At 43.1% G+C, this 15,254-nt stretch overlaps 1 protein-coding gene across 1 annotated transcript in view; it reads left to right on the top strand.

Annotated features, from left to right (window-relative positions):
* The window catches only part of WNT10A (Wnt family member 10A), an 81,519-nt gene extending 67,465 nt beyond the window's left edge, over nucleotides 1-14,054 (top strand). Inside the window, exon 4 of the mRNA XM_060773233.2 lies at nucleotides 12,904-14,054. Within this exon, the coding sequence (XP_060629216.2) occupies nucleotides 12,904-13,371 (468 nt within the window). The 3' untranslated portion in view covers nucleotides 13,372-14,054. The remainder of the gene's footprint in view (nucleotides 1-12,903) is intronic.
* Nucleotides 14,055-15,254: the final 1,200 nt, after the last annotated feature.

Genomic DNA, 15,254 nt, shown 5'->3' on the forward strand with positions numbered 1-15,254 from the left:
CTTCTGTCTCCAGTCAATAAGACTTAATAATGCAAATCTATTTTTGATATTATCTTTCAATTCTGCAGGATTGTTCTTTATGTTGCATTTTGGATAAGGGTTTAGCATTCTTTAGCTTTGCTCTAATTTTTGATATTAGCAGTTTGTGCTCTGTGCCACAGTGTGCACAAACCACAAACTAGTCTTGTTTTTGCAGAAAAAATGGAACCTCTCCATCTTCTACTTCCATTATGTAGTCTATTTTATTCCTGTATTGGAAAATGGAAACCAGATGATGTCCAAGTATATAGTTATTATTATTATTATTATTATTATTATTAACTTTATTTGTACCCCGCTAGCATCTCCCGAAGGACTCGATGCGGCTTACACAGGCCGAAGCCTCAAAACACAATACAATAAAAAACGTAACACAACAATAAACAAAGCAAATCAAAACAATTAAGCAAAACAAGAACAATGGCAATACATCAAGACATTATTTAAAACTGGCTCGGCCGGTGCAATGGGGTACAGGGTTAAAAGTGCTGAAATGGTAGGAGGAACGTAGGATAAAAGTGCGGTGTGCAGCGACATTAGTTGTGCTAAAGTGCTACTATGGCTTGGGATGGGGGTTCCTATTCTGAGAAGGCACAGCGGAACAGCCAAGTTTTTAAATTCCTTCTGAAAACTGCTAAGGTAGGGGCCTGTCGGAGATCTTTTGGAAGGGCGTTCCAAAGTCGGGGGGCCGCCACAGAGAAAGCCCTGTCCCGTGTCCCCACCAAGCGCGCTTGCGACGTGGGTGGGATCACGAGCAGGGCCTCCCCAGATGATCGAAGTGAGCGTGTGGGCTTGTAGATGGAGATGCGGTCGCGCAGGTAGGGTGGTCCCAAACCGTTTAGGGCTTTGTAGGTAAGCACCTGCACCTTGAATTGGGCTCGGAAAATAAATGGCAGCCAATGGAGCTCCTTAAACAGAGGGGTAGACCTCTCTTGATAATGAGCCCCAGTTAGCATCCTAGCCGCTGCCCACTGGACCAATTGAAGTTTCCGAGCCGTTTTCAAGGGCAGCCCCACGTAGAGCACATTGCAGTAGTCCATTCTAGAGGTGACCAAGGTATGGACCACCCCGGCCAGATCAGCCTTCACGAGGTATGGTCGCAGTTGGCGCACAAGTCTCAGTTGCGCAAAGGCCCTCCCGGATACCGCCGACACCTGAGCCTCAAGTGTAAGCGAAGAATCCAAGAGGACACCCAAACTGCGGACCTGTGGCTTTAGGGGGAGTGTAACCCCGTCCAGCACAGGTAACCACCCTATACCCCGATCCGGTTTACAATCGACCAGGAGGACCTCTGTCTTGTCGGGATTGATCTTCAGCTTGTTCTTCCTCATCCAGATCGACACAGCGGCCAGGCACTCGTCTAGCACACGAGGAGCCTCCTTGGAATTAGGTGGAAAGGAGTAGTAGAGTTGTGTGTCATCCGCATAAAGATGGCACCCAACTCCAAAACTCCGGATGACCTCTCCCAGCGGTTTCATGTAGATGTTGAAAAGCATGGGCGACAGAATAGAGCCTTGCGGGACCCCACAGGTCAAAGGCCAGGGGTCAGAGCAGGCGTCTCCCAGCTTCACCATCTGGGTTCGACCCTCCAGGAAGGACCGGAGCCACGACAGAACCGCGCCCCCAAGGCCCATCCCAGAGAGACGACCCAGAAGGATACCATGATCGATGGTATCGAAAGCCGCTGAGATGTCCAGGAGAACCAGCAGAGTCACACTCCCCCTGTCCAGCTCTCTGCGGAGGTCATCCACCAAGGCGACCAAGGCTGTCTCGGTGCCATGACCAGGCCTGAAGCCAGACTGTGACCGATCTAGGTAGTTGGTATCGTTTAAGAAACTCTGGAGCTGGGAGGCGACCACCCGCTCCAGCACCCTACCCAAAAAAGGGAGGTTGGAGATTGGCCTGTAGTTACTCAGCACCGTGGAGTCAAGGGAGGCTTTTTTGAGGAGTGGACAAACCACAGCCTGTTTCAGACCAGATGGAAAAAACCACTTTTGTTGCCACTTTTGTTGCTTGAAGAAAATATTTGTGAGGACTACATTGTTGACGTTGCCGAATTCAGTTTTTCATTTTCTTTTTAGCTGCAGTTTGAGTCATTTTGTATTTTTCATTATTAATGCCACCCCATTTCTTCTTAGATTTTCTTTTCTGGAGTACAATACTGTGCAGTCATCAATTCAGAATGTCCGATTCCTGTTTATTTATTTATGATATTTCTATCCTGCCTTTCTCAGCCTGAAAGTGACTCAAGGCAGCTTACCCTAAATATTGGAGTGTTTATACTAAACTGCCTTACTTTCCTTTTTTAAAAAAAAAAATCGAATTTGATCTAGAACTCATCATTATCTCTTGATTGTTTCTATTGTTTCTGCAATGTACCAGACAGTGAGTAGCAAACTCCTAGTTGACTCCTTATTGAGCTGTACTTGGGCAGGAAAAAGCATATTTTAGTCTGGAGGCATGAATGTGCCTGAGGGGAAACACCCAGCCTGCTGATGGAACCTCTCTCTTCCCATGTGTTTACAAGGGCTGGACTTCAGGGGCCATAATCGCCTCTCTTACCTTTGCCAGATCAGAGAGATGTGAAGATGAAAGGGTACCCAGAACTACACATTAGCTGCACAACAAAGAGCCTTGGATGAGAGAGAGCAACAATAAAGCATTTTGGATATATGAGTGACTTGAGGAAAGAGATTAGCCCAGCATCTTGTGTTCTAAGTACAATCACATATGCTTTTAATTGTCTTTTCTTTAAAAACTGTCTAAAGTCATAACAGACTTTTCAAAAAGTCCAGTCTTAAATTTCCTCACCTTCCCCATTTATTAATTGACTCGCAGCAACAACAGCGGTTAAAGACAGAAGTGGTTCCCCCTCCCCTTTCTTTATATCATAGACTGAGATGGAACAGTAAAATTAGGAGTTCAAAGACACTGACAGTGTTAATGTCGGGGATCTAATCCAGGTTAATGACTTTAATGCAGGTTAAGCCTTCCTCCTGTAAACAAAGCTGCCCTAAACTTGACCTCAATGGTTTCTTGACAAGGAGGAAACAGTCCTGTACTCTCAGCCTAATCCCTCAGAGTCAGACCACTCTGCATTGCTTTGTCTCTGTGCACTGCCCATTTAGGGGACACATTGTTCCACCTAATCCGGCAGTGTGAGTGAGTACAAGGAATAAGTGCTTTTGAACCAGAGGCAGACAGATGTAGGTTAGGTATAGCCGTTTAGAGAAGGGCAGCATGGAATTGTATCTGAAACTAATTACTTTTTTTAAAAAAGTAAACTTCCAAAGTCTACATGTACTAAGGAATTATTCTCACATGCCTTCAAGCAATTTCCTACTTACGGTAACCATAAAGTGAACCTAATCTTGGCAAGATTTGTTCAGAGGCATTTGCAATTGCCTTCCTCTGAGTTTAAGAGAGTGTGACTTGCCCAAAGTCACTCAATGGGCTCCTGTAACGGACTTGCTGAAAAGTCCCAAAAGCCACCCCATATGGCCATTCCATACTTCATGGTGAGCAAGCAGGATTTGAAAAGCATAGAGCAGGTTACATAGAGCAGGCGTGGGCAAATTTCAGCCCTCCAGATGCCTTGCACTCCCAGAAATCCCAGCCAGTTTACAGGCTGTTAGGAATTGTGGGAGTTGAAGTCCAAAATACCTGGAGGGCCGAAGTTAGCCCATGCCTGCTAGAGAGTTTCATTGTGATTACAACAGCATTGACCCCAGAAGATCATCTGATATCATCATTTCATGTCTGGCTATGTGGACATAGCTATGAGATATAGCCAGATGTTTCCCCCACCCTGCTTGCTCACCACAAAAAACAAAAAAAATTACAGTATGGAGTGACTTTAGAAGCTTTTCAGCATATTGGAGAAGAGAGTCTGGGAGCTACAAATAGAGAAAATTATTATCAGCCTGTACAGTGTTCAAAAAAGAGCACTCACCTGCATAAGTGACACACATGCATATATCCACAACAGAATTTAATCCAGCTGTAGTATGATTTTTTGAACTAGTAGAGGGACAATTGTAATGTAATTCTTGCCATTTACTTAGATGGTAATGAACCTGTTTAAACGCCCACAAAGAATGAGGAAGTCTAAATTGATCCATTCCACTGCTGAACACTTACTGTCAGCTCTTACTGTTTAGGTAGATTTTTAAAATTTCTTGTATTTTTTATTTATTTACTTCTCTTTACCTGGGATGTCCCCAATAGGGCTTTTAAGGGTTGGATTTTAGGAATGCCAAAACCAAAGTCTGGCTTGCTCTCACAAGTTTTTCCCAACAATACCATGTATATATTGCATCCTCTTACAAATATCAGACCTTGCTGATGAAGATGCAGTTGATTTTGGAGAAAAGACTCTTTCCATGTGGTTTTGCCTTAATTCATTTCAGCTGCAGTCCTGTGTACACCCTTACTTAGAAGTAAGATCCATTGAAGTCACTGGAATTCTCATCCAAGTAAACATGAAACAGAACTGTACTGCACAGCTGTTCTTTGTGAGATTAGGTGTCCTTTGAACAGGCGGACTTTAAAGCACAGCATATAATGGCATGCCACATGAGAGAAAGGGGGCTGGGAGTGGGGCTAGGATGGAGAGGGTTTAGGAGGAACACAAGCCCCTTGCCTGCTAGGTGGACACAAATTTTGTTGCATCCCCTCCACCCCAACATAACAGCATGCCTCCATTGCTGGAATTCCCTAATGTAGCTCTGCTTTGAGATATATGGCTCTGGGGGATTTCTATGAGAGTGAACAGTGCTGTCCTTCTGTCTCTCCTCTTAGGTCTGCCCTTGGCAGACTGGAATCTCCATTCCCCAGGCAAGCAGGCAGTCCCCCAGGAGCGCACAGGAAATGGTTTCAAAACCACTAGGTGGGTAGCAAAGGGGATAATGGCTGCTGCCTATTAGTGCTCTGTAATTTGGTGCTAATTTCCTTTATTACAGTGTTCCTGCACTGCAGGGGATAGTGCTGGCTTGCAGACTCTGTGTGTATGTCTGATCTCACTATAGAATCTGGGCAAACAGCAGGGTCCTCGCTGGGCAGAGAGGTGCTGTTCGCTTTCTGTGCAGAGTAGCAAGATATGCATGCTGGTGGCCTTCCATGACTCTACAAGGCACAAAGTCCTTGCACAGCAAATGCCATTCATGTTATTCCTGTTGTGGTGCAGAAGGTACAGCTGTGTCAGACTTTGTCCACTGTCAAAGTTATCTTGATCTATTCCTGCAGCCATTTGCTGCCAAAATTAGGGACCCCTCCCCCCTCAAGTCTACAAAGATCTCAGGATGCTTTTGCAACGTCTGAAGGGATTTTTGCATGTTGTTACAAATTTGTACTCTATCTCCACTGCACATATGTCTTACTGTTCCCTCACAAGTTCAGTTCCATATTTATCCGTGTTCCACCTGCACCACGCAACTACACATTTTGTGTCCAACTGCACAATAAAAACAAGCTGTCCAATTGCCTTCCTCTGAGTTTAAGAGAGTGTGACTTGCCCAAAGTCACTCAATGGGCTCCTGTAACCGACTTGCTGAAAAGTCCCAAAAGCCACCCCATATGGCCATTCCATACTTCATGGTGAGCAAGCAGGATTTGAAAAGCATAGAGCAGGTTTAAGAGAGTGTGACTTGCCCAAAGTCACGCAATGGGCTCCTGAACAATAAGCAAGCAAAAAAACAAACATTAATTAGCAGGTGTCAGTAATCACCATCTGGTTTAAGATCATGGATGTGTTTACTGTGCTAAGCATGTGTGGACAGAAGTCCAATTAGCTCCTTCTCATCATGTTTAAATTTGCATTTTATGGAAATGTAGCTTTGCATATAGACGCACAGCTTCTTTTTTGGCTAAGACTCAAATACAATAGAATCATAGAATCATTAAGTTGGAAGAGACCTCATGGGCCATCCAGTCCAACCCCCCACCAAGAGGCAGAAAAATTGCATTCAAAGCATCCCCGACAGATGGCCATCCAGCCTCTGCTTAAAAGCCTCCAAAGAAGGAGCCTCCACCACAGTCTGAGACAGAGAGTTCCACTGCTGGGACAGCTCTCACAGTCAGGAAGTTCTTCCTAATGTTCAGGTGGAATCTCCTTTCCTGTAGTTTGAAACCATTGTTCCACATCCTAGTCTCATAATAATGGATAAAACATGAAAATATTAATGTTCACCTTCCACATATGCACTTGTGTACCTTCAAGTCATGTCTGATTTACGATCACCGTAACATAACCTGCCATTGGGGGGGGGGGGGGTTAAGATATGTCTGAGGCTGAGAGAATGTGAATTGACTAAGGTCATCTAGTAGATTTCTATGGCTGAGTGGGGATTTGATTACTGGTGTTCAGAGCCAGTCCAGTATCTCAAACCATTATACTATGCTGTCTCTCTTATTTATCTAACATGAGGAAGAACTATTTAGTAATGTACTTGCCTATGGGAAAAGCCTGTAAATAGTTACATAGGGCAGGTCTGCCTGTTTGGGAGCCTGCCAGAGCCAGTATATCCCATTGGAACTGCATTGTGTCCTGCCTGGAGCTCAATCTTTGCCACTAAGATTGCAAAAAAAAAAAAAAAAAAAAAAAGTGGTGGTTAATCACCTCGTAAACTGCAAACAGGATGGATTCAGCTTGATGGGTCCCAAACCATTCCAACTTTACAAATTCTTAGGCTTAATGGTTTGAATTTAATTTAATTAATTATTTAATAAATTATTTCTACTCCTCTTTTAATAATAATAATAATAATCTTTATTTATACCCCGCAACAATCTCCCCAATAGGGACTCGGGGCGGCTTACATGGGGCCAAGCCCGGACAACATGTTACAGCAAAATAAAACCAGAACATAAACAAGCAACATCATCAAAATTACATAGAAAAAAAGAAAAGAAAAAAAGAAACCCATAATGCACTAAACATCTCCTGCTTGAATAATAATAATAGTAATAATAATAATAATACTTTATTTATACCCCGCTACCATCTCCCCAGGGGACTCGGTGCGGCTTACATGAGGCCGAGCCCAAAATACAACAATACAAGCAATTTAAAAACAACAAAACAATAAAACAGTAACATAAGCATTATCAATAGGACAACACACTTTAAAATCTATGGGTAGGCCAAATGTAGTTAAAATTAAAAATAATGCTGGACATGGGCGAAAAAGTGATGGGGTGATTTGTGGACATTAACAAATTATTTGTTTGTAATCAGAAAAGACTGGCCTAAATAGAGGCTTTTCTAAGCTGCAGTTTTTACTCCATTTGTCTTAACACACTTCATCTTAACACACTTCAGTGAATAATGCACATGTATATAAGTGCTTCAAGTTATGTATATAAGTGCTTCAAGTTATGTGCTTCAAGTTATGTGATTTATAGTGACTTCCTAAATTTCAGAGAGTTTCCTTTAAAAAGGAGCATTCAAATGTGATTTTTTTCAGTTTCTTTCTCTGAAATGTAGCCTACAGATACTGGTAACCCTTGGTGGTCCATATTAAGTTGACAATGGTGACACATAGGCAGAAGGTTGCCAGAGATTGTGGCAATGAGTAATGAGCAACATAGTTACCTTTAACTAATTATATTTTGTGATAAGAAGGGAGCCTATTGACAGAAAAAATATGGGTTGTTATAAGTTTTTTGGGCTGTATGGCCATGTTCCAGAAGCATTCTTTCCTGACATTTCACCTGCATCTATTGCACACATCCTCAGCGGTTGTGAGGATGCCTGCCATAGATACAGGCAAAATGTCAGGAGATAATGCTTCTGCAACATGGCCATACAGCCCAAAGAACTTATAACAACCCAGTGATTCCAGCCATGAAAGCCTTCGACAATACAGAAAAAATATGATTTTTTTCTGAGCAATCTTAGTAATGGAAGCAGTTACATGTAATGGAAGCAGTTACTTTACAGTAAATGAATTTTCAAACACTGTTACAAGTAACAGGAATGAATTTATATATTTTTAAAAATATTATCCAAGCTCTGAACTTTGCCACTGGATTCCCCAAGTCTAGGCTGTCACTGTTGCTTCTTATGTGTTGTTCCAAGAAAAGACACCATTAGGGTTGCCACTGTTTTCCTGCCGTATTTTGAATAGCTGCAGGGGAAACAGAAGTCTAGCAGATGCAGCTGAGCCCCTGCGTGTCATACAGCATACGTAAGACTGTATAGGCCCTCATTATTACTCTGATCTAGCCCAAAGATTGTAGCTATGCCCCTGAGCATGGTGTCTGGGCTTGGTGTTATCAGTTTGCTTGGTTAGACCCAGTTCTCCCTCATTCATTCAGGGCAAACTATCAACACTCCTCAGCAGGGAACACACCTGTCTGATGGTTGGGTAGGATAGCATGTTCTGCCACTGCTCCAGGGCTCCGTCCAGATGACTGGGAAGTAGTCAAGAGTACCTTTCTTCTTCATGTCCTAGAGAGTAGAGTGACATACTTTGTGATCCCACAGGGAGATCACCAGCTAAGCAAAGACTTATCTTCTTCTCCTATCACAAAAGTTGTATGTGGGTACAAGAAGGCTATGCTAAGCTTGAATAAGGGACAATCTGCTCCAGCAGGGGTTGGGCAACGTGTGTGGCCCTCCAGATGTTGTGGGATTCCACGTCCCATGAGTGGTAGGGGTCTCCCTTTCTCTTTCACACACAGACACACATTATATCCTCCAGCTGTCCAGATTTGACAGGAAGAGTTCTGATTACTCCTTAGCCATCCCATTTTTTCAGCTGCTTTTCAAATGTTACAATTTTCTTCTTCTTCTCCCAATTCCTTCCTTTCTCCTCAGCTTGCTTTAGGTGCTGAGAACTGAGTTCCAAGTGCAAAAGGAGTTTGCCCACAATTAACTCATCAGGGGAAAGAGGAGAGGAGAGCCAAATTAAGGAGGAATCTTGGCCTTCCCTGTAGACTCGAGTGAAAGCAAACTACTGCAGCTTCTTTTTGTCATCTGGATCACACTTTGGTTTTCTTGGCCACACATTTTCCAGTTTTCATTTGTGAAAGATTAGAAAGTATAAGTCATGGGCCCTGGTGGCACAACAAGTTAAACCAATGAGCTGCTGAACTTGCTTACCAAAAGGTCAGCAGTTCAAATCCAGAGAGCAGGGTGAGCTCCTGCTGTTAGCCCCAGCTTTCACCAACCTAGCAGTTCAAAAACATGCAAATGTGAGCAGATCAATAGGTACCGCTTTGGCAGGAAGGTAACGATGCTCCATGCAGTCATGCTAGCCACATGACCTAGAAGGCATCTTTGGACAACGCCGGCTCTTCAACTTAGAAATGGAGATGAGCACCTCCCCCCCCCCCCAACAGAGTCAGATACGACTAGAGTTAACATCAAGGGAAAACATTTACCTTTACCTTACAATGCTACTATTACTATAATAGGCTGAAGATCCCTTGTGGTAAAGGTTTTCCCTGGCATTAACTCTAGTCATGTCCAACTCTTTGGGGGGGGGGGGGTGTGCTCATCTGCATTTCTAAGTCAAAGAGCCAACATTGTCCATAGACACCTCCTAGGTCATGTGGCCAGTATGACTGCATGGAGCACTGTTACCTTCCTGCCAAAGCGATACCTATTGATCTACTCATATCTTAAATAAGCATGGCTGACAATCGTTGTAACAGGGTGGCAAAAAGTACTGAGTAGTTTTTCAAAATGGACATGGTAAGGTATGTATTATACAATGACCGAGATAATGTGGGAGGACAAGAGAAGCACATCTCCCTTTTTTCATTTTTTAAAATGTACATATAGCTTTCTTTTCTTGATACAAATGCAAGATAGAAAAACTGGGATGTTTAATGTTTGGGATTCTCAGACACTTCTGTACATGTACTAATGCTGGATAATAATAATAATAATAATAATAATAATAATAACAACAACAACAGATTTTATTTATTACCTGCCTCTCCTGATGGTTCATGGTGGAGTACAACAAGATCAAAAACATATGAACATAAAATATATACAATAAATTACATAAATAAAACATGAAAGTATTTTTTAAAACTTGCACCAAATACAGATACAGAATTAACATATAGTAGCAAATCAAAACCCATGATAACTGGAAGAGAAGGGTCTTCAATTGCACTTTATATTAACTTGGTACTTAAGATATCTGAATTCAAAAGTCAGAAAGTTGTACTCTTATCTGAAATGCTTGGGATCAGAAGAGTTTTGGATTTTGGGATTTTTCCACATTTTGGAATATTTGTGTATACATAATGTTTACATCATGTTTACCCCAAGTCTAAACATGAAATTCATTCTATGTGTCATATACACACCCTATGCACACAGCCTCAAGGTAATTTTATGCAATATTTGAGACAGTTTTGTGCACAAAATAAAGTTTTGTACTTCAAACCATCAGAAAACAAAGGTGCCACTATTTCAATAACCTATGTGGACAGATCTAGAATCTGAATATTTCACATTGTGCATTTTCAGAGAAGGGACATTCAGCTTGTAACTGAAGGCAGAGGAGGCTTTACAACATGTTCATATTTGCAGTTTCCTTTTTTAAGGTCCTTTGCTCATGGTTTCTTCCCACAGAAATCATGACTTTGATTTCTTCACTTCGTAGTTGTAGGAAGAACCCATATGTCATGGGCTGCTTCACAGTTAGGCTCCATTAAACAGAAATTGAGGAAGAGGAGAAGAATTCTTTAATTCTAAAATCTGCCTTTTTGTTTTTTAAAAAACATAAAATTTCACTTCTCTAAATCTGAGCCCCTGGTGGGGCAGTGGGTCAAACCGCTGAGCTGCTAAACTTCCTGACTGAACAGTCAGTGGTTTGAATCTGGGAAGTGGGGTGAGCTCCCGCTGTTCTCCCCAGCTTCAGCCAAGCTAGCAGTTCGAAGACATGCAAATGTGAGTAGATCAGTAGGTTCCGCTCTGGCAGGAAGGTAACAGCACTCCATGCAGTCATGCTGGCCACATGACCTTGGAGGTGTTTACGGACACCTCTTCGGCTTAGAAATGGAGATGAACACCAATCCACAGAATCAGACATGACTGGACTTAATGTCAGGGGAAAACCGTTGCCTTTACCTTAAATCTGACACATACATTTTGTGAAAACACCTTTATGTTCATTCTGCAAGTCTCAAAACAACAACCTAAAGGGTTTGCAGCCGTATAATCCCTGTCCGCACGTTGCTGCATGCAACCAGGTACTACAACAGCTGCACCCACTCAACCTTGCACAAACTAGCCTCATCCCACCCCCTCTGCTTACCAAATAGCATAGCAACTGGGAACAGTTTGTATCTATTTGTGTTGAATCCTAGGAAGAGCAAAGGCAACTGGCACTGTCACCCCATGTGCACAGCAAGGACCTCTCCTCTCCCCATTACAGGTGATGATTAATGGTCTGATGGAAAGCCAGGTGTACATTAATGCAGCAGCATTCCCCTCCCTTAATCAGAACCTTTGCAAACTCTCCTGGCTCAGCCCACCTCAGTAAGATCAGTTTTCATGTCTCAAGTTGTTTTCATGGATGTTGGTTCTTACCTAGATTTGCATACCATGTTGGAACAAAGATATAGGCAATTCCATGACTCACCAGCCATACATTCATGTTCCATTGAACCCTGGATATTGGGCTGTTCTTATATCAAAAACCTGCTCTTGGGCATGGAGGCAGAGGTTGGCATCATGCTGGAGACATACTCATGCATAAATCATAGATCAATTGTTTGCCATGATGTAACAGACATATTCTACTGACAGCTGTGTAAGCAGAGTTGTGCATACAGCAATATTGCACATTGTGGTTGACCTGTGTTGTGCAATTTGCAGTTCTCTTCCAGAATCCTGGCACAGCATATATCTGCATATGTATAGTTATGATATGCTGGAGCAGTGGTTCTCAACCTGTGGGTCCCCAGAAGTTTTGGCCCTCAACTCCCAGAAATCCTAACAGCTGATAAACTGCCTGGAATTTCTGGGAGTTGTAGGCCAAAACAGCTGGGGACCCACAGGTTGAGAACCACTATGCTAGAGAGAAAGAGTAGTGTAGTGGTTTGGGTATTGAACTCCGACTCCAGAGACCAGAGTTCATATCTCCATTCACTCATGAAAACCTATGGGCTTACCCTGGACAAGTCACACATTTTCAGCCCCCGAAAACTCTGTGCTAGGGTGACTGTAAGTCAGAAACAACTTCTGAAAGTGTTGAAGTCTGCTGTTACTCTCTGTTGACCCTCAACAGGAGCAAACCACTAAAGAATCTACAAGGGCCTTCTTGGTGGATGTTCCGGGTTGTGGAACTACTTTGTAAGATAGACTGTGGCCCAATCTACATTAAACATATAATGCAGTTTCACACTACAGCATTGTAGATCCAGTCTAAGCGAACTCTTCTCCCCATTATCCTTCTGTCCTCTGTGTTCAGTGTGACTCTTGGCAATTGATCTCTTTTCCTATCAAACAGGATTTTATGAGTAGGTGGTGTTGTGCTTTGAAATACGATTTTTAATTTAAGTATAATTTAATATTATAATTTAATTGTGTTTTATCAACATAAGTTGCTATTTATATCTTTTTTAAAGCATCTCCTTAACTATCTTGAACCCCAGTTTTGGAAGAAAGGTGGGATACAGTAAATGAAATCAATATTTAAGATGTATAACACTCCTCCTCCCCCCTGTTCATCTAGACAAGGCTGTCTGGTTTAACCTTGTTAATTGCTTCAAAGGAATGACAAAGCCAAGGGCCTCAGTCAGAGTCAATGGGAATTCAAGGAAACCACTGTGATTGCCAGCCTCTTCTATTAACAAGCATCTTTGGTTAACTTGTGTCTATTTGTGTGCCCTGGACAGGTGGTGATGGATAACATGCGGAGGAAATGCAAGTGTCATGGCACCTCTGGCAGCTGCCAGCTGAAGACATGTTGGCAGGTGACTCCTGAGTTCCGAATGGTTGGGTCACTGCTCAAGGATCGCTTCTATGGGGCCATGATGATGCGACCCCACAACAGGAACACTGGACAGATGGAGATGAGCCACGGCCGCCACCGGCGTCGGGCTGGTATCAGCGACCTGATCTACTTTGAGAAATCACCAGATTTCTGTGAAAGGGAGCCAGCCCTGGACTCCATGGGGACGCAGGGACGCCTCTGCAACAAGACCAGCCCAGGCATGGACAACTGTGAAAGCCTGTGCTGTGGGCGGGGACACAATATCCTGCGACAGACACGCAGTGAGCGCTGCAATTGCAAGTTCCACTGGTGCTGTTTTGTGGCTTGCGAGGAGTGCCGACTGACAGAGTGGGTCAGTGTGTGCAAGTGATAGTTCACTGCTCCTCCCTTCACTGGACATGTCAATTACACCACCATTTTGATCATGTGGCACTACAGGATGGAGCCCTGTGCCAGCAGGAGGCATGGTTTGGGCAGCCTGGGGCACATTAGTGTTTCACATCTCCTTCGCACTTCCACTTCTCCTGCCTGACTTGTGTGTGAGCTCTCCAAAGGGCCTGGTTATAGAGACTAGAGGTGGGCCTAGCATCTCAGAAGCACAAGAAGCTGCACACCAATGGGCTGGCTGACATTTCCTGTGGTCACTCCTGACCATGAACATCTCTATCTGGGGTTCAAAGACCCACTAACCACTTCTGGAGGTTTCTCTTGCAACAAACCCTTAATATGCCCTTTAAATTCCACTGTGGGGTGCCAGACAACAGACCAAATTACCTATTTGTATTTTTTTAACCTGGCCAGAAGTTGTCCTGATGCAATTGAGAGGAACCCCAGACCATTCTAGGCTATCATGAGTAAATCAGTTGCTCAGGAATTTTTTTAAAAAAAATTACAGAGTTTGTCAAAAGAAATGTTTCTTTAAAATTGAAGGGTGGGAGTGGAGAAGTCATTGTCTCTAGAGTCCTGTACTGGTGCCATATAGGCACTTAGGGCAGTTACTGTGGTTGGTAAGTTATTTTATTATTGTGAAAATAAAAGTAAAACTGGGTTAGATGTGGTTTTTGTTTGTGTGTATTTGAGGTTGGGATGCTGAACACAAGAGGTGTCTTGGGCAAAGTATGGAGTGTTTCCTTTGAATAGCATCTCACTGAAGCTCATGGGGGAACTTCAATTTACAGTGTTCCCTCACGTATCACAGGGGTTCCATTCCAGAACCACCCGCAATAAGTGAAAATCTCCAAAGTAGGGATTCTATATTAATTTTATTATTTATACATATTTTATATATTATTTTCTTACCTGTACTTGCTTACCGACCTCGTGGCCCATCCCAAGGGTGCCTGCCTGGCCCCCTGGCCTCTGCAGACCACTGCAGAGCTTCCGGAGCCATGCAGGCAGCAGCAAGCCAGGGAGGCAAGCCTTCCCTGCCATGCCTCAGGCCACCGCACTTCCGAGATCCCTGGCCTCCACTGGACATAAATATTTTATATTATATATTTTTATTAATGTTTTCAAAAACCCACAAAACAGCAAGTCCGCTAAAAGTGAACCGCGAATTAGAGAGGGAACACTGTATACAGAAGTGTCAGAATAGACCAGGGGTCCACAAACTTTTTAAACAGAGGGCCGGGTCACAGTCCCTCAAACTGTTGGAGGGCCAGATTATAATTTGAAAAATAACCACGAATTTCTATGCACACTGCACATATCTTATTTGTGGTGTAAAAAACACTTTAAAACAATACAATAATTAAAATGAGGAACAATGTTAACAAATATAAACTTATTAGAATTTCAATGGGAAATGTGGGCCTGCTTTTGGCTGATGAGATAGGATTGTTGTTGTTGTTATGTGCTTTCAAGTCATTTCAGACTTAGGTTGACCCTGAGCAAGGGCCGGGTAAATGACCTTGGAGGGCCGCATCCGGCCCCCGGGCCTTAGTTTGAGGACCCCTGGAATAGACCATAGGGAAGATGTGGATTTTCAAGCTCAGTAGTGAAATTGCATCACAGGACCTGCAAGAGACCTATGGGGTTCTTCTGATAGGCCATCCATAAGAGTGAAGATGTACTCTTCACAACATGGAATAAATATGTGCTTGTTTTTGCTGTTCATTGGTATTGGCTGGCCTGCTGTTCAGTGCTTACAATTTCATAATCTAGACCTCATTGTAAAGCTTGGAGCAGTGGGCCCTTGGTTCCAGAAGCCTTTCTGGATACCAAAATTTGTGGATGCTTACATCCCATTATATA

This window comes from Anolis sagrei, chromosome 1 (assembly GCF_037176765.1).
Source record: "Anolis sagrei isolate rAnoSag1 chromosome 1, rAnoSag1.mat, whole genome shotgun sequence".
In the NCBI taxonomy this organism is placed as follows: Eukaryota; Metazoa; Chordata; class Lepidosauria; order Squamata; family Dactyloidae; genus Anolis; species Anolis sagrei.